This window comes from Thunnus maccoyii, chromosome 6 (genome assembly GCF_910596095.1).
Source record: "Thunnus maccoyii chromosome 6, fThuMac1.1, whole genome shotgun sequence".
In the NCBI taxonomy this organism is placed as follows: domain Eukaryota; kingdom Metazoa; phylum Chordata; class Actinopteri; order Scombriformes; family Scombridae; genus Thunnus; species Thunnus maccoyii.
The window spans coordinates 26994662-27013394 of NC_056538.1; the positions used below are offsets into that span (position 1 = coordinate 26994662).

General features: G+C 37.9%; 4 protein-coding genes across 4 annotated transcripts; 3 read left to right on the forward strand and 1 right to left on the reverse strand.

Annotated features, from left to right (window-relative positions):
- The first annotated feature begins 75 nt into the window (after positions 1–75).
- On the forward strand, positions 76–6619 carry LOC121898809 (TPA-induced transmembrane protein homolog). The gene is made up of 7 exons (XM_042414254.1): positions 76–1698; positions 2576–2653; positions 2916–2975; positions 3790–3922; positions 4268–4428; positions 5060–5130; positions 5275–6619. The coding sequence occupies exons 1-7, from the start codon at positions 1633–1635 to the stop codon at positions 5459–5461; spliced, it is 756 nt and encodes a 251-aa protein (XP_042270188.1). The 5' UTR covers positions 76–1632; the 3' UTR covers positions 5462–6619.
- A 3663-nt stretch (positions 6620–10282) lies between these two features.
- Positions 10283–14000, forward strand: guca1c (guanylate cyclase activator 1C). Its single transcript, XM_042414575.1, has 4 exons — positions 10283–10477; positions 12369–12518; positions 12817–12904; positions 13123–14000. Exons 1-4 carry the CDS (start codon positions 10283–10285, stop codon positions 13260–13262), a joined length of 573 nt encoding a protein of 190 aa, XP_042270509.1. The 3' UTR covers positions 13263–14000.
- A 542-nt stretch (positions 14001–14542) lies between these two features.
- Positions 14543–15903, forward strand: LOC121899026 (thyroid hormone responsive). The gene has a single exon (XM_042414576.1). It carries the CDS (start codon positions 15331–15333, stop codon positions 15859–15861), a length of 531 nt encoding a protein of 176 aa, XP_042270510.1. The 5' UTR covers positions 14543–15330; the 3' UTR covers positions 15862–15903.
- A 290-nt stretch (positions 15904–16193) lies between these two features.
- Positions 16194–18673, reverse strand: ndufc2 (NADH:ubiquinone oxidoreductase subunit C2). The gene is made up of 3 exons (XM_042414577.1): positions 18415–18673; positions 17046–17189; positions 16194–16395 (listed from the first exon to the last, which is right to left on the reverse strand). The coding sequence occupies exons 1-3, from the start codon at positions 18551–18553 to the stop codon at positions 16346–16348; spliced, it is 333 nt and encodes a 110-aa protein (XP_042270511.1). The 5' UTR covers positions 18554–18673; the 3' UTR covers positions 16194–16345.
- Between the last annotated feature and the right edge of the window lie 60 nt (positions 18674–18733).

An 18733-nucleotide genomic window follows, 5' to 3' on the forward strand; every position in this document is an offset into this window, starting at 1 on the left:
TTACCTGCCTCTGTTCTAATTTTTGGTTTGCTCGTCGGATTCAACGAGTCTAAATGAACCTCAGGATACCAATATTGATGGATATATTAAAGCTGTAATGCATGCTTGTCCGAAATGACTTCATGTTGTGACTGTTTCATCTCCAGAGACAATTGTTTTCCAAAGACAATGCTAAATGTACTGGACAGTCTTCAGTTATATTTTAGAGTTAGTTAGGGGTTATTGATGATGATTAATGATGGCACTGTTCAAATGCAGATTTAAACAAACTTACAGGCTTAAAGCTCCAGCTTTTCTACGCATAGGAACACAAGCACAAGTGATTTTAATTATTTTCCTAATTAGACCTCTCCTCAGGGTTGTGTTGCTACTGACTACACTTGGTTGTCAGCCCTCTCACTCCATTGTGAGATTTGTCGCACTTGTTACGGTGGGACAATTTACAGCTTGATAATTCTTGTCCCATTTGTCCATTTTCAACCTGAGCAGAGGATTAATTAGAGTACCTGAGAACACCCGTGTGTGTATGAAGGGCCTGTGTTTATGAAATTCAGTCACTTATTTATCTCTACATATGATTTCAGGTAAGTCTGATATTTTTAGAACATAATGTGCTGAGGGAATTATTTGCATGATGTGAAAACTATTCTGTAATCAATTCATCATTCATTATTTCAAGTTTTCACCTGTCAACTTCCCAGACCTCTACTGGTGACCATTAAGAATTACACTGTGCCCTATACTTGACACCTTATTCCCATGAATGCAACTTTAATCCCTTTAATTGCTTTACTCACAAGCCAATGTTTTACTCAAAGTCCCTTTTATTAACTGTTTTATTCTGAATAAAGCTGACAGTGTAGCAGCTTGTGCACCGTAAATATCTTTCTTGCTGTAAAAATAGACTTGGACCTCAAGTTTCTGTTCAACTCAATTGACAAATGGATGATTTTTTAAAATATGTAATCACCTTAATGTAAAAGAATAACGAAATATATGTTATCAAAAGCAGGAAGACTGATGAGCCCCTGGAAATAACTGTTTTTACACATATTGAAGTTATGAAATACAGGAAAAATACAGTGACCAACTGTCACTTTGACCAAATGTTTACTTAAAACCAGCGGGACAAGTGGGGTGGGTACTTCAAATACTGTACCTGAAGTAGGCTACGAGGTAAAGTAGACATGCTGATTTCCGTTATATCTGACTTCTTGAATCGCAGTAGAGGCATGATGACACTCTCTCGTAACGTTTCCTGTCAGCGGTGTACAGTCTTTTCTACTTTACTTGGCAACGCCTTCCGACGTCACCTATACCGAAACTTGAAGGAAACTCACCTGGCTGGCTGTCAAGAGGGCGAGAGAGATTAAAACAGGAAACTAAAGGCGTCGTCTGGAGAGAAACTTTTACTAACGAGCTGTCAAGTGTAACAATGTGAACTCTCTGGCTGACCTGCTGTAACTAAGGAACTGCGGACTTTCTGAACCGCAGCTGGGTCGTACATTATTCCACGGAAAAGTGCGGTTTTATTACAAGAAGTCAGCGCTGGAAGACAGTTCCGGGTTCAGCCCGTAGCCAGTGTGACCGTGACAACTCCCATTCAGCACCGGGAGTTAGAAGCAAACCAGCATGGACATTGAGCTGCAGACAATTACGACGAATGGAAACGATGGAGATCATGTATCAAAGGACGGGGTGAGTTGTATGGGATAAATAACTTAAGAGTTTATACTTAGTGACCTGTCCAATACAATACTACTATTACTACTACTACTACCTATAATAATATTATCTGACAATTCTGTATTTATCTTATTATATACACGTTTTTTAAAATTCAGTCCATATAATAGCATAATATTAGGGCTGGGCAATATGGACAAAATCAAATATCATTTGTGACCAAATACCTCGATATCGATATTGCGACAATAGTGTAAAGATTACTATCGGTGCTTTCACGAAATATTTACACAATTAGATTTTTTTGATAACTAATCATCAGTCATGTGGATATAATGACTAAGTGAGTAAAGGCAAATAATAGAACAGCTAGAACAATCTGGTAAGTTCAGAAAGTTATATCACTATAATGCAGCCTTTAAAGGTGCAGTGTGTAGAATTTAGTGGCATCAAGCGGAACGGACTAGGCAGAAATGGAATATAATATTCATAAGTATGTTTTTATCGTGTTTTTGTTACCTTAGAATGAGGCCTTTATAACTACATAGAGAGTGGGTCCTCTTCCACGGAGCCTGCCATGTTGCACTGCCATGCTTCTACAGTAGCCCAGAAAGGATAAACCACACCTACACACCGCACCTTGAAAACCAAAAAAAGACAACACTTATACCATATCACGATATTATGATATCCAGAATCTCAGATGATATCTAGTATCGTATCATGATATTGGTATAATATCGATATGTTGCCTAGCCCTACATACTATATCTGTATGTCTATATTGTACACACTTTTCCCTGGTATCATAACATACATCATCATCAGTTTGCACAAGAGTTTCCTTTATGGTGTTTAGTAATATTCCCCACAATTTGACTCCTCCAAGGTGCCAGCAGGTAATGGAAGTGGCCAGGCCTACAGTATCCCTGAGGCAACAGAGGGAGATGTGTTGCTTACTGAACAGGTGAGTTATTGTCAAGTGATGTGCTGTTGTTTATGAAGTATTTGGTTTTGTTCAGTGACTGTTCATAAGCACTTTGTTCAAAAGAGTAGAATCACACGTAGCATGAATTTTCCATTTCCACCTGAAAATTGTGAGCTACTTTCAACACTGTTGAAAGTGGCTGAATCAACAAACTGTTGAGAGATGATTTATTTCATTTACAGTAAAGGGTAGAGTTTTTAACCCAGTGGAAATTGACAAATGTGTCTTTGTGTTTCATCAGCCTAGAAATGGGGAGATAATGTCCTCTGGCCATGCGGCAGAAACCCAAAGGAATCAAGAGGTTTGACCACTTTTATTAGTTAGAAACTTGTTGTTTCTTAAGTATGTTCTCCCACGCTTGCAATAAAGGAAGTGTAACTTTCCTTTTATCACGTGATAATTAAATTTTTTGCGCTCCATCCATCCACTGAACTCCAAAGAGGACATTGCAGCTATGAGAAGAACCCTTTCTATGATGCCCATGTCTATAATGCGTTACAACCTTCTTATAGCTCTGTATGATTATAGTTATAAGCACTCATAAATATTCATAATGCTTTATGATAATAATATCAACACTTATGAAGCATTTATTATGACTTATAAGGTCAAGTATCATAATACTTGCTGTTAATAATAAATAATACAATTGATAATTGCTGGTCACTCACTGACATTTTTTTTTGCAAGGATCATAGTGTATTATAATTCTCATAGTTGTAATAGATTATAATCATTTAATAATAAAGCATTATGAATATTTGTGAGTGCTTATAACTATAATTATACAGTGCTATAAGCAGATTATAATGCATTGTAAGTATATTTATAATGCATTACAGACATGGGTGTCAGAGAAAGTGTTACCAGTTTTGCTTCTTGTTTCTTGATACTTGTCATTTAATTACACTTCCTGCAACCTGCTTCCTGATAGTGTTTGTTATGTAACATTAACATTATTTCTTGCATTATGCCTTTTTGGATAATACTCCACCCTGAATCTATCTCTCGAATATCAAACTCTCCCCCCATATGCTGTAGCCATATGTTGACAAAGTAATGTGAGATTTTAGGAACAAGCTGTTTCATTTTTTTAATTTTTATTGTGCTTCTAGAAGAGCTCAGTGTGCAGGGTAAAGGATGAGCTGAACGAGGTCGTCTTCTGGAGAGTCAGACTATGGATGGTCATCATCTTGGTTTTTCTCCTCATCTTCGCCATCATCATAATTTCCCTGGCCTTGTGCTCAAGTAAGGTCTCATGATGAATGGGTTGTTTTATTTATCTTTTTCAATTTATTGAAGATTATATGTATGAACAGAGTGATAGCTTAGGTAATTGTTTATATTTTTACTTATTTAAATTACTTTGATCTGTAACAAGGCGGTCTATCATACATACCATCATACAGCCAAAAACCAAAGTGACCAAAGTTGTTGATTCCATGATTCCACTAAACATGCAAATATATAACATCAACACTTAATGCAAGTACAAAACTATGCAAAACTAATAATAAAATCTGATCCCAAAATGAACTTTTTAAATACAGCAGTTATAGTTACGAAGCTTTGACCCAGTTTCTCTTTGAGCAGCGATTTATGAGGACGTGGATGAGAAGTACGACGCTTCATCGTTTAACGTTTCTCGAAGTTTCAACGGGAGCTTCAGACTGCCCAACCAGGTCTTCACAGAGGAGCTTCTCACCCTTTCCGTCAGTAAAAGCCAAGCTCTCGCCACAGACCTTCAAAAACAGGTTTGACTGATTATTATCACCTATACTTCAAATGATAAAATGACTTAATTAATATGAATTGGTTGCAAATATAAGTCAGTATATAGGGCCAAATAGGAATATTTAACCATCATATGATTGGCTGTATGTATTTCTTCCTACCATTGTTTTGCTACTGCAGTTTATTAGTTTATCAAAGTAACCATGCAAATATTAACACCATGAATAGAGAGTTACCTTGATGCACACAGTATAATGCCTTACTAGATAACAACTAGGGGAAAGATGCAGGGGGTTATTTAAGACTATTATTTAATGGTACTACTAGAAGTGAATAGTTATTTGATTGAAGTAACACGATAAAATGTGTAAAGTAAAATGTACACCCACCCCTGATAGTGTCAGGTTTTGTGTCCTCCAAACTGGGACAGGAAAGCCACAAGCTTCACAACACAAAAATCTGTTTACAGCTGCTATTGCTAAGAGCTGAAAGCCCTCTGTAGCTGGTTTTGTTGCTTATTTAGACATTATGAACAACAATAGGGCTTGACCAGCAGAAATGAGCTCTCAGTGAAGTGAAAGTAAACCAGTAGTAGTCAAACCATTTCACCCTCTTTGTTTACTTTTGCTTGTCTGAACCTGCCCCACCCAGTTGGCTGACCTCTACAGATCCTCCCCTGCTCTGGGGCGCTACTTCTCCGAAGCTAAAATATATGCTTTCAGGTAAATTCATCACACTCAGTGGTTAGGAACTACATTTTCACCTCTTTTACATGAAACCATTCAAACAAGCTTTTTGTCATTTGTAGATTTTAGAGGCAAAAATGTGTGTTGAGCTCCAGAACTTCTGTTTAACTCTCCCCACAGGAATGGTTCAGTCACTGCAGACTACCGGCTGACATTTCTCATGCCCGCAGAGAGGCAGGACGAGTTGAGGAACTTTACCCTGAGCAGGAAGATGGTGTACAACGTGTTCAGACAGTTTCTATATGACCGGGAGACAGATGAATCAGAGCCCATGTACATTGATCCATTGTCCCTAAAAATGTTTTGAAGAAATGTTCACAAACTTACAAGAAAACTGGTGTATCTTGCTTTGTCATTTAGAGAGTAAGAAAGCATATATGAAACCTCTGAAGGTTGGTGTTTGTAACTCATGTGAGATTTTCCCACGAGCATATGACACATCTTTACCACAGGAAACTACATAGTTCATACAAACTACATAGTCATGCAAAGGCGTCATGACTTCAGTCATATGGATGAGCTCATTTTGAATAATATTCTTTAAGACTTCTCTCGATGTAAAATCTACATCCTACTGTCAAACCGAGTAGTTTATCTGACCAGACAATGCCAACAAAGATCAGTGCTTTCTTGAGTATATATAATATAGTATTTCATACTGTACTTCAGATTTCATTATGTGTTTTTGTATAACTCCAAGTATATCAACTGAAAGGGTATTTTTTTTTATAAATGTCTGTGCTGTAATTATTTATATTCATTCCTTGACTATCACTGTCATGAGAACATGAGAAAAGCCTGTAAAAGTGTTTTTAATGGAAATACAAGTGTTTATATTTGCATATCTATCCCATTATTCTGCATCACCAAGACATCATTTGCAAATGAAAAAAGTGGAACACTCTGAAACATTTTCCTAGAGAGAAAACAGGAAGGAAAGTCAGCTTCAGAGATCTGTGTAGGGAAATTAGCTGTCTGCAGCATGTTGTAAATCAAGGCAATGCATGCCCATATAAAACTATATATTCTGCACACAAAAAAATCATACTTTGTATATTATACCACCAAATGCACAGAATTTTGTACATTTCTCATTGAGGTTTTGTTTGACATGTACACAAGGGCTCATGTTTTGCCCTTTAACCTGCTGTAACATGTTTTTAACATTCTCTGTGGTTGAACAGTAGAGGGAGTGCATGTTCCTCATACACGAGAACAGTCACTTCTACTTTTGTTTTCTTTCTGTCTTGTGCTTGTCTGATATTGAGAATTTACATTGATATTTTCTCTTAAGTAGTATATTGTACAGGAAGGAAAGTCAGCTTTAGGGAACTGTATGGGAAAATTAGCTGTCTGCAGGAGTCAAGTCAGGGCAATGCATGTCCATATAAAGCTATATATTCTGAACACACAAACCTCATACTTTGTAGAGTATACCACTAAATAAACAACATTTTGTACATTTCTCATTGAAGTTTTGTTTGACATGTACACAAGGGCTCAGTTTTTGCCCTTTAACCTGCTGTATTTTAAATATTCTCTGTGGTTGAACAGTAGAGGGAGTGCATGTTCCTCATACATGTGAATGGTTACCTTTACCTTTGTTTTCTGTCTGACTTGTGCTTCTTGTCTCTTTTTTTGCAGAGAAATATTAAGAATTTACATTGATATTTTTATAGTGAATTGTAGCAGGTTGTTGCAGTTAATAACTGGTAGTACATCACACTTTTGTAAATTAGAGCTGTTCCTGTAGGTCAGATTGCAGTCTGTTTCCTGGCAGCAATCATGTCAACGTGTCTGTCCTCTAATAACATTACAGCTATGATTAATGTTTAATTAATTAATGTTTATGCCAAATGATCTGGTCCTGAACAGGCATTTTTCCACCAGATGGTTATTCATTAGTCCTCATCTCAGCAGGTTGCACTCTGTACAAAACTTCATGAAAACAGTTGAAACATGAACCAATTAAAACACTAATTACCATGTTTTGTTATCAGTTAATTGTGGTGAAAACGCATCTAATTGAGTAAATGTTAATTCTTTGATTAAATATTATCATCTAACATGAGATTTATATGGTCTGTAATTTCTGAAATAAAGATTTTTTTTTGTAGACATGTGATGTGCCTGAAACCTGCTGAAACTGTGCAGTTAATGTGTAGCTAAAATGTTAGATTTATTACAGTCATTCAATTGCTTTATAACTTCAAATAGAGATTACCCTCCTTATCACAATGGGCTCAATAATCAAGATACCCATGGATAAACAAGTATAAAGTTAGTTTAGAAATTCTACCTAAATATATGTGTCTTGGAGTTAAAGAAAGCAATTATCGTCACAGTAAGAGTACACGTGGAAGCACAGTGTGATTCATGGGAAATACATTTTCTCTTACTTGTAGACAAGATTAGAAAAGATTTATGCCTTCAAAGAACTGAGGTTTACTAAAGAGGGAAATATATTTTCACTTGCAGTTCTTAAACGTCTTTGCTGCATGACAGTCACATGCTGGTCAAAAGGTCAAGTTTAAGCAACAGCGTATTAGTGGGAGCCATGAGATTTCAACAGCATATTACTGTGCATAAAACCAAATCAGACCACCTGCTCTTTGATACTCTCTAATATTGCAAATGTTGAGCTCAGAATAAACTTGCACATTTCTGTTTAGACTGGATTTATTGATTCAGACTGGACAACCTTAGTTGACTTAAGCTGCTCTCTCTACTGTATTTTTAGGGTTAGGGAGAATATTGTCTGCAGGTGTCTGGCTGTGTTTCATCAAAGTAAACAGTTTTCAAAATCTGTTGGCAACAGAGATAGATCATGTACCTTGGCATAAGGCAGCAGCATAGATTTTGGCTGTGTATACCCAATAGATACTGGCTGCCTGTGCTGTCAGGAGTGACTGGTGGTCCATTTTTCAATCCTATTTTGAGAACTGCTAATCGTCTAAAGCCAGATTAACTATAATAAGCACTCTGAGCTTTGATAGTCAGGTTGGTTTTAAACAGCACTTCACTACACTCAATCCTTTGGCGTACCTATGATCCTGAGATCGCTCACGCAGAGCCTCACTTCGGTCAGTCATGGGTCAACCGTGTTGGTTAAACATGTATTTATCCATTTTGACGTGTGTGTATCTATCTATCTATCTATCTATCTATCTATCTATCTATCTATCTATCTATCTCAAAATATTTAATTTTTTGCGAGCGTTAAGAGGAAAAGCGGATTGTTTATCCCTCCACGGTTTTGTATCATGTATTTTTCTGTCCCACAGTAAATTATAAAATACATCCAGGGTGCAGTCTCCCCCGGCTTGGCTGTAGGCCTTTTTCACAGCAGACACTTTCATAGAAGGAAAAGCACAGGTGTCACTAACAATGTTCATGATTGCTCTATTCTCTTCAAGTGTCCCAGTGAGCCATGACAGTGTGACAATGAGCCAGCAGGCACAATACCAGGACCCTTAAACTGAAAAAGCTAAATTCAGCCATGATTAATTTTTTATCATTTACACCTGTACTTTTCCTACTGATTACATGTCAAAATGGCTTATTGCTAACACTATAATTAGTTAGTTAACATACCAGGAAGTGCAACATGTTTTTCTGCTCAAGCTTAAATCAGTTGACATCTACAGCACGTAATCTTTTGTGGCCCTAATACATTGCTTAATTGTTGCACAACAGCAAATGTGCAATGTGTAGTGCTTTCCTGCCGCATCCCTCGAGAGACAGAGAGAGAGAGAGAGCGAGGGTGCAAGAAAGAGAGAGAGAGCGATGCAGTGGCTGGTGTGTGTATATATATATACTCATTGGTATATATATATACTCACAAGGCTATTCATTAGGTACACCTGTGACATCTAATGCAATCCAATACAACAGCTCTGCCATAAATTCTACTTTTATGAAGCTCATGCATTTTCAGCATTAACCTCTTCATGTATGTTAATGGAGTGGACAAAATATTAGGAACACTTTTCAATATGATGTACTCCAGTACACCACCACCACCCACTACAACCTCAATAAAAACAAAAACATAAAGTACAGTTATCACCTTTCTGACAATGTCAACAAAAACATTTACAAATAAGCTTTGTAAATGTAGAATTTATGGCAGAGCTATATATATATATATAGGTATATGTGTGTGTGTGTGCGTGTGTACATAAATGTATATATGTATGTATAGATATACATAGCTTTTTGCTCCTTTGCAGTTTCTTCTAGATTTTGTCCATTGTATCTTTGAAAAAATATAAGTACTTCTTTAAAACAGGGTTTGAGCTCAACACAGGCCTGAAAGGCTATCAATATAACATAAATTACAGAATAAAATTTAAAAACAAAAATGATTGGAAAAACATTTCCATGCATTTTACATATTTCTCCTGCTTATTTAATGCACCCACAATATGTATGCCTATGTATAACTTTTACATAATATATTAAAAGAAGCTTAATGTGTGTGTTGTAGCTTAGAAATACCCTTTTAGTCATGTCTATAAAGAGGATAAGTCTGTTCCAAGAGGAATTCCCTTCTTTAATTCCCCGAGGAATCCCAGACATGTGTTATAGCCTTTGTGAATGGGTGCACAGCTACGTGGGCAAATTATTTATTTGCATGGATATAGAAATATTATACAGGTGAGAATAGATGGTTATGAAAATATTGGGATGTACAAACTTAGAAAAAATAAAAGCAAATAAATACTGAAATAGAAATGAGTAAAAACAAAATTGGCTGATGTGGACCATCAAAGCAAAGTTCTTCAATTAAACTCTTAATTTTTCTCAGAGGCAAGAGCTCAAACCTGACCTTTCCTTGTTGCACATTAGAGTTCCAACTCACTGTATATTACCATCCAATGTCATTTTTAGCCTGGTATAGAGCATGCAGTGTCCCGAGGTTCTAGGAAGACCTCTGCACTTATCCCATTAAAGGGTTATCTCTCCTTTTGGGTCTCCCAAGACTTAAAGATTAAGGCTGTGGTTGCATGATATTTCAGTCACACCTCAGTGCTGCCACTACTCTACACGACCACTGTCCTCGCACATCTCAGCTTCAGCACAGACTCTGCAGGATTCTGGACAAAATCAAACCACTGAAGGAATAATGGGTGCCCACGGCTCCAACCTGGATGACATCCTGGAGGAGGACATGCACCACTGGTACACCAAGTTCATGAGGGAGTCTCCTTCTGGGCTCATCACGCTCTTTGAGCTCAAGGGTATGCTTGAAATGAATGGGATGACAGAAGAGGCCAGCAGCTATGTGGACCAGGTCTTCTTCACCTTTGACATGGATGGGGTAAGAAAATACCTGCAACAAGTTTCTTCTTCCCTGCTCAGGACAAAATGGACTGTATGATTCCCCCAAAAGAGGTGAACAGTACCAAAGATTTGCCAGAGAGCTGATGAGACATCTACTTGATGAATTACTGATGCATGTGACTAGTTGAATAAATCAATTCTCTTGAATCAAAGGCCAACTTTGCAATGGGAAATAAGAGACTCATGCGTTATTTCAGATTGTTTTACATAAAGAGTTAACATTTTAAAAGGAGTGACGAGAGATTACGGACATCTCTCACATTTTAAGATGGATCAACTGAGTTTAAACTCTGACATGATCTACTTTTTGAGTCCTGCACAAAGCTTAGGATGACAGGATGTACAAACTGCACCTTGTTAGTACATGATTTAGAGTCTCTGTAAGTATCAGCCATGGTTTCCTCAGAGTTGCCTCACTCATGTTGCCCTTGTGTAGGATAATTACCACTACTACTACTACTACTTTGATAATACCAAATGGTACAATTCTGCCTTTGAAAATCTTTTTTTAAAGGGGACCTATTATGCTCATTTCCAGCTCTATATTATTTTTATTTTTGGACTCACTAGAGTTGCTTTGCATGATTTACAATTCAAAAAACTCCTTATTTATCTTAAGGCTCTTTTGTAAAGAGATCTCACATTATAACTATAAAGAAGATCTGTCATTACGCCGCCTTTGCTTTTTTACACTGAACCAAACAAAGCTAACATAATGTCCTTTTACATAGCATGCCAGTGTTCCAAATCAGAAGCGTGATGTGCAACACAACAACATCGGCGATTAGTGCGTGCTGTCCCGCCGTGCCAGCTGTCACATTTACACAGACATTAATCTAGCTCTGTGACTACCTCTGTAGCCAGCTTATTGATGGAGTAACTCTGCTCCCCATCTCTGTGTCCGTACTTTTTATACAGAACAGTGGGGCGAAATAAAGGCGCAGCATTCCCGCCTTGAACAGGCTGCGTAGAAGGGGCTTTATACTGGCCCCTCAGTTCAGCCTCTGTCTCTTACAGGCAGTCTTAGCTCCTGTCTCGTTAAGGCCCACTCTTGATGAGCCCACTCTGTTCTGATTGGCCAGCTTCAGGAAGCCTGCTGAGGGGCAGACATATCAGAGTCGTGTTAAATTACCACTGATGCAAACCCAACAAAAAGCTTTTAAATGATTAAATAACGAGAGAGTTTTATTGTGAAGAATTTACAGGAAATTAAATGTGTTCCTCACTGAATTAGCAAAGCTTCATTAGTGGCGCTAAAAACCAGTTGACACAACAACATATGGACATATTTGGAGCTCTTTTTTAAGCATATCAGTTAAAAATAACGTAGGGAGGAATAGTACAAACAGAAACAGCAACAGTGATGATGATGTTTAATGAAGAGTTGCAGACGACCAGCACACCTCCAACAAGTAAACAACTTATTTTACTTTGTATGCTGTGTAACGGAAAAACATTCACAGCGTGCCAGCTTTACTGGAGTCATGGCTCGGCGTGACTACCCCCATAACAATGGAAAAATGCTATAATGTTAGCGGAGCGGAGCAGTGAACTCGCGCGCTGTGCATGGAGCAAATGACCACATAAAGAAATCTTTCACAAGCCGACGTCGGGTCGGGCTAAAAGTAGAAAGAAACAGTGGAAACCAAGCGTTCAGAGCAGTCGATGTTTTTTGCTCACAGGGATTACTTCTACGTACGTTTACTTCATTATTTGACACTTTGGCCATGTTTAACATGAACATCTGACATTGTAACATCATATATATGACTGAAAATAAGGAAAAACATAATAGGTCCCCTTTAAATACATTTTGATTTTGCAATCCATCATTTTCTTAACTGTATCTTTTATTTGCTGTTTTGCAGGATGGCTACATAGACTTCGTTGAATACATTGCAGCAATAAGTTTATTACTGAAAGGGGAAATTAACCAGAAACTAAAGTGGTACTTCAAGCTCTTCGATCAAGATGGAAATGGGAAAATTGACAAGGAGGAACTGGAGACTATATTTAAGGTACAGTATTTTTTTTTCTTGGATGTTTCATAATTAGAGTGTCACAGATCTGAAGAACTGGGCAGAGTTCCCAGAATCATAAGGCTTAGCTCTGAAAGTGCAGAAATGGGTTTAACTGGCCATGACCTAGACATGACCCATAATCCAGGGGGCTTCTTATCTAACCTTAGGTCTAAATATGGCCTTGACTATCACCTAATTCACTGACTGAGGAAGTCGTGCAGTAACCACGCAACAGATTATGTGACACCTTTTTAAGTTACTGCTGAACAATTAACTGTGGAAACTTCTTCACCAGGCTATTCAAGATATCACGAGGATTTACGACGTCCCACCAGAAGAGATTGTGACTCTTATATATGAAAAGGTCGATGTCAAAGGAGAAGGTAACAAATATCTTATTGATGATATCATGATTTATTAGCCCTCAACATAAGAACAGTGTTCCTGGTTGGAAATAATGTCAACATGACCAGCCCTGTCCAGAGCCCATTCAGAGTGAAATACTGGATCAATAGGAAGCAATAAACATTCTGATAGCTGTGTAATTTCTTAATATATATAATTTGTCCCTTAAAATTTTTTTATCTTTGCTGCTTCTCAGGTGAGCTGACACTGGAGGAGTTCATCGATGGAGCGAAGGACCATCCTGACATCATGGATATGCTCACCAAGATGATGGATCTTACCCACGTCCTGGAAATCATCCTCAAGGGTCTAAAACCAAAGAATGCTGTGAACTGAATCGGGAGTCAACAAACTGGATTGTGTGGAAGAGTTGAGATCATTTTTGGTGGATTTTCAGAATGCAGCATTGTTGAGGAAAGAGTGTATGTGCTTGATGAAGAGCCATGTTCCAATTTCAGAGTGCACATAATGAACTCAAAAAACCCGACTGAGCAGTCCCATGCAGATATGATCTCTCTGTATGTCGCCCAAGGGAAGCAGAAAAAGTGCCGTCTTCTCTCTGCTTGTGCTCTCACGTCTCTTGTTTGGTGGCCCTTCAGTTTTGTTAAGGTTTAAAACACCTTTAACAAGTGATGTGTTTGGAGAATTTCAGTGAAGGGAAGCCCATTTGCTTCAGGTTCCCATCACGGTGTGAGTAGACGGCTCAAAGCAATGTGGATAAACCACTTTGATTTACTTCATCAGAATTGGGCTTGAGATGTTGTAAGGGCTTCTTGGTTTGCAGAACTGTCAGGGACAAAGTGGAAAGCAGAGCGGGATACTTCATTCCGAAATGTCTTGGACAGCTTTGGCATTATTTTAACATTATTTCAACAGATTTATAATGGAACATGTTAAATTCAAATTAATTAATTAATTAATTCTACTTAGTCCTGTTGAACGGCCAAATTCACTGTGAATTTCTTACACTACTCACCGAGACTGTACTTCATTTTGTGTTGTCGCTCTTGTAAGATCCGCATGAAAACTACACTATTGGCTGTATAAAAACTGAATGGTAACTGAATACAAATGTAGCAGCTGAATGTTAAAATATTTATGTATACTTGTGTGAAATGTATTGTTTCATTGTATTTTGCTGTTATTAAGGTTACAATACTGCCTTAAAATCAATACAATGTTTTTTTTTAAAAAGAAAAATACTGACTCTAGCACAGTTTACTGTGTGATTCTTCAATTTTACACCACAGACGCAGGAGTAAAAATAACATCACAGTTTCTTGATGGGCACATATCCACATTGCACACAAGTCAGCTGTTTTTCCTTGAATGGATGGCTTAACTTTTTTATGTTTTTATGTTAGGGTAATTTGTTTATGTAGAACACATCAGAAAATGTGGAGGCAATGTTAAACAATCAGGAGTGACAGATGTTATAAACATATCACAAAACCCCTTCATGACATCACATGCAGAAGCATAATTTTTTGGGGGTCAAACGATAACTGATGAATACATGGCAGTTAATGCACCCTTCAACTCTCATATTTCAAGTTGATACATTTTCTTGCTTTGTCAACTTTAAGTCTAAAGAGATGGAAAGTTTGCCTCAAGAAGCTTATTGCCAACAAGCTGCAAGCTTTGTAACTACTGGGGTTTTGAAAATCTGGTCAAATCCATCACTCTCTTATTTTCTTGAGCAGCTATCATGTTCTAAAACTAATAATAATCTTTCCAACACAAATTGGTAAATCATGTTCAGGGTGGCGCTTGGCTTCTTTTCTGAACTAGTCTGCCAAGGAACAGACTGTCTCAGAGCTTTGATTTCCATTTGTGCAGAAAATACCAGAACTTGTCACACACATAGAAAGAACAAAGAAGCCTATGATCAGCTGTCATTTAGTTTGGAAGGGGACAAGACCAGAATAATCTGGCTTTCCTATTTTTTATGATTATATCAGAATCATAATAAAGCTTGATTTTCTTTTTAAGACTCATCATCTGATTTCTCTTTGCCTTTGCAATATTATTTGCAAACAGGTGAACCAGGAGTTCAAATCTATAAGACATCCTGCCAATCTAAACACAGCTGACCTTGACTTAACAATGAGGTTCTTTACTTTGGGTCAAAACTTGACATCCCTCAGCTCATTTTTTGAAGTTAATCAATATCAAACCATGCTATCCCTTTATACTGAGGTCCTTCAACCATAATGGTCTGCATGGTTAATGATTGGACAGAGGTTCATTTTGGTACACAGTGGTCAGACATTATTATGAACTCAGATAAATAGCACGTTGTGTAAATCAAATAAAGATAAGGGTTTGACTCCACATAGCACTCAAAGCTTCCCTAGATCCATCACCTGATGCAATTTACATAACCGCACTGATCAACCCGCCTATGGCTCTTTGTATAAATTCACCAGTCCATGCTCTCATGGCTTTGCACTGCACACTGCTTCCTACTGTCTTGACACCGCAGCACAGGAACAGTCGACCACATCCAATTGGAACCATGCAGTCTGCCGAGTCCAAATTCAACAAAAACAGCCTGCTCTTGGCTCTGAGGCGATACAGCACAGTTGTCAGTGATATGGAGAAGACAATTCTCCTGCCAAGCCTGCTGAGAGACGTGCCCACTGATGAGGTGTGGGACTGTGAAGCAGCAGAGGAATCCTGCAGCGACCTGTACAGCAACTACCTGATGCTCAAGGCCATAAGAAACACAGTGGAGTGCGGCCTGGTTCACCTGGATGACCACAAGGCCAAGAACAACACGCTCAACAAGACTCTGGAGCCTCTCTTGGACACAGATCCAGAAGTCCTCTTCCGCTTCCACCTGAACGGACTGTTTTCTGTGATGAGCGACCTCACCAAGAAGTCTCAGAGCCTTACTGAGAAGTATATGGACATCATCGGAGTGGCAAATTAGAAAAAATGCTGTCATCAAACAAAACATCTGGTGTTTGTAAAGGTGCGGTACATGTAGCAAAGTCACCTGAACATCTCAAATGTCTGAATTGTTTACATTCAGTGTCATGCTTCTAACTTAATGAATATGGAATAAAAGTGCATAGTCAAAACTGATCATTTCTTCCTCTTCATTTAACTGTGTAATTAAAAGAGGCAGTACTGTTCTTTGATTTTTAAAATATTCTTCATCATGAAGGAACAGAGCAGCTTTCTTGGTTTCTTGATTGAACACAAACTTACAGGGAGTATATTCTTATTGTTTTGAATCGTTAGGAAAATTTCAGACAACAATTTTTATATTTGGGTATTTTTATTATATACATAGTTATATTTCACACAATATATGACAGAAAGAGCTGACAAAAAGACCACTATAGACAGATGGTAGTCTGCGAAATATTTCTCTCTCTCCCTTCCTCTTCCATGTCACCAGCCGCCGACGCTTAGCGCACAGGATGGAAAGGCTCGACAATTTCTGCAAAGGTCTTTTTTTCTGGTGAGATAAAAGAAAACAGAGAAACACTTAGATAACACACATAAATGGGACACCACATTTTTAATTTAGTTTAGTTTCTCTTTGAAGACTTACAAATGCCTTAAAGCACTACAAACACAACAGAAATTAAGAAACATCGTGGATCTCATACCTAATACTGACTATGTGTTAAGATTCCTGTTCATCAGCATATGACTGCTGTTAGTGATGATAACATATACAAAAAAAATGAAGGCACATACTGTATGACTGTACAATGGAATAACAAAACATACACAAGGGAATAAAATAGGCAGAAAAAGATATTAAAATATAATGCAGTCAATAAAACAAGCACTGCCTGCCTCTTTGAACAATCATTCCACTATGTTTATGTATAAAATCCACCTGACACATACAATGTCACAAATTTTCACCATAAGCCAATCAATAATGTCTGATATAAGTTGCTTAACTGCACAGACAGGTAAATGGCATGAGGCTAATCACTGTCCCTCCCAAGACTGTAAATGTAGAGTACAAAGGCAGTGCACAAATATGAAGAAAGATATGAAATGATGCAAACAAGGTGCACAAATCTGCTTTAAACATTATACAAGAGGGAAGCAGCATTATTGAGTTTGTGTGTCTTCTGAAAATTCACTTACCCTTTGCTGCAAATTCCTCTGGGTGGAGTCTGATATACTCATTCATGTCTCGATCAAGTCTGGCATAAGTGTAATTTTCATATTTTGTAATATGGTAGCCGATGAACCAGCCGATTGTCGACAGCAGGACTTGTCGATGAACACCTAAAAAGGGAAAATAGGGGAGATAATGTGGCTGTGTTTTAAGCACATAACATGATGATACTATAATATGAACTTTCCTTGCTGTGATCATTCCTCCTGTTCATACTGGCTATGAAAAGATAACCTTCAAATGTGCTTTCAATGTAAGCGATGGGGGCCATAACCCACAGTGTGTCATTTTGTACATAAACGCATTTAAAAGTTCATCTGAAGCTTATATGAAGCTTCAGAAGTCTGAGTTAGTCATATCAAGTGCATATCTGCCACATTTACAGTCTTTTCAGCAATCAAATTCCCTGGGGCAGTGTTTTTTCCTGTTGAGCTGTGGTAGAAGTATAATAACAAAAAGAGGGACTTTGGCACTAAAAAGACTGACGTTGAAAGATATCTACTTGATTTGACTACTTTGGATGACTGAAGCTTCATATTAGCTTCTGATAAACTTTGATGTACGTTTTTGCACAGAAGGAGGCTTGTGGATGTTGGCCTCCTCCATCACTTACCCTGTAAGTGCATTATGAAGGGATCTTCTAATGGTCAGTATGAACAGGAGGATTGATTATGGCAAGAAAAACCTATTTCAATATTCATTTGGGCACCTGACTGCTGTTTTAAGAAAGACTTGTGAAACCGTCTTTTGAGCAATATGAGCGATCACGGGCTTATTTCAATATAGGGGGGAGTCACATTTGAGTCTTGTAACTAATCCTACCTGTTACTTAATTTAAATTAAATTCAACTAAACTAAAATAGAGAAAAAAACGAAACCTAATTAAACTTATATCATGTGGAATATATAGTTAAGATCCAATGAAAGCCCTAAAGCTAAAATGAGCACTATAAAACAGACCCTGGAAATTAGTTTATTGTCTATTTGTATTAAGTACAGCAGATACAATGCATACTAATATCTGAATCAATGAACCAATCAATCAATTTATTAGTTATTACCTTAGGTATTTTGTAATGTAATTTGAATGACATTTTCTAAAGCCAGAAGCTACAAGCTTTAGCTTTAAGTGGGTAAACATACACAGTTAGCTATTATAACGAAGGTGTCACAACAAGTTAACTTGCTCTGCTGCGACACAACGTTTTGACTGTAAATGCATCATGTCAGGGCAGGTTTTTAATGCTTTTTGATCAGATGTTGCATATGCTTGAGTGTAAAGTGCACCACCGTAGACAGGATAAAGTCTGAAAGCAAGCTAACAAACATGCTAACCTGATTTTAGCGGTGGCCTGTGGTTGATGGCATTGTGAAGCATCGCGGTGCACCAGCCTACACCGGCCAGCCACAGCGAATTCCGGTTGACGATTCCCGGAGGAGGGAGAACCTTTCCCTCGTCTGGTATGAGCCCCATGGCGAGAAATTCTCCCTTCAATTCAGAGATTTTACTGACCTCCCAGCGGCAGGATCCCACTCATCAGCTATCACCTCTCGTAGGAAGTCAAGGGCATGGTGTGCAACCGAATGAGACGTCCGGCCACAACCACTCAGAACCGCTTTAGTTCCGCAATCTATTCATTTGCATTTCATTCCC

Bases quoted from the DNA above. Each gene is read 5' to 3' on its own strand.
- LOC121898809 (XM_042414254.1), top strand. From the start codon at position 1,633: ATGGACATTGAGCTGCAGACAATTACGACGAATGGAAACGATGGAGAT. The intron at 2,976-3,789 runs GTTTGACCACTT...TTGTGCTTCTAG, and splicing joins AAACCCAAAGGAATCAAGAG to AAGAGCTCAGTGTGCAGGGT. The intron at 5,131-5,274 runs GTAAATTCATCA...CTCTCCCCACAG, and splicing joins GCTAAAATATATGCTTTCAG to GAATGGTTCAGTCACTGCAG.
- guca1c (XM_042414575.1), top strand. From the start codon at position 10,283: ATGGGTGCCCACGGCTCCAACCTGGATGACATCCTGGAGGAGGACATG. The intron at 10,478-12,368 runs GTAAGAAAATAC...GCTGTTTTGCAG, and splicing joins TCACCTTTGACATGGATGGG to GATGGCTACATAGACTTCGT. The intron at 12,519-12,816 runs GTACAGTATTTT...CTTCTTCACCAG, and splicing joins AACTGGAGACTATATTTAAG to GCTATTCAAGATATCACGAG.
- ndufc2 (XM_042414577.1), bottom strand. From the start codon at position 18,553: ATGGGGCTCATACCAGACGAGGGAAAGGTTCTCCCTCCTCCGGGAATC. The intron at 17,190-18,414 runs GTTAGCATGTTT...TTCCCTTTTTAG, and splicing joins CAGGCCACCGCTAAAATCAG to GTGTTCATCGACAAGTCCTG. The intron at 16,396-17,045 runs GTAAGTGAATTT...TTATCTCACCAG, and splicing joins AGAGGAATTTGCAGCAAAGG to AAAAAAAGACCTTTGCAGAA.
- LOC121899026 (XM_042414576.1), top strand. From the start codon at position 15,331: ATGGCTCTTTGTATAAATTCACCAGTCCATGCTCTCATGGCTTTGCAC.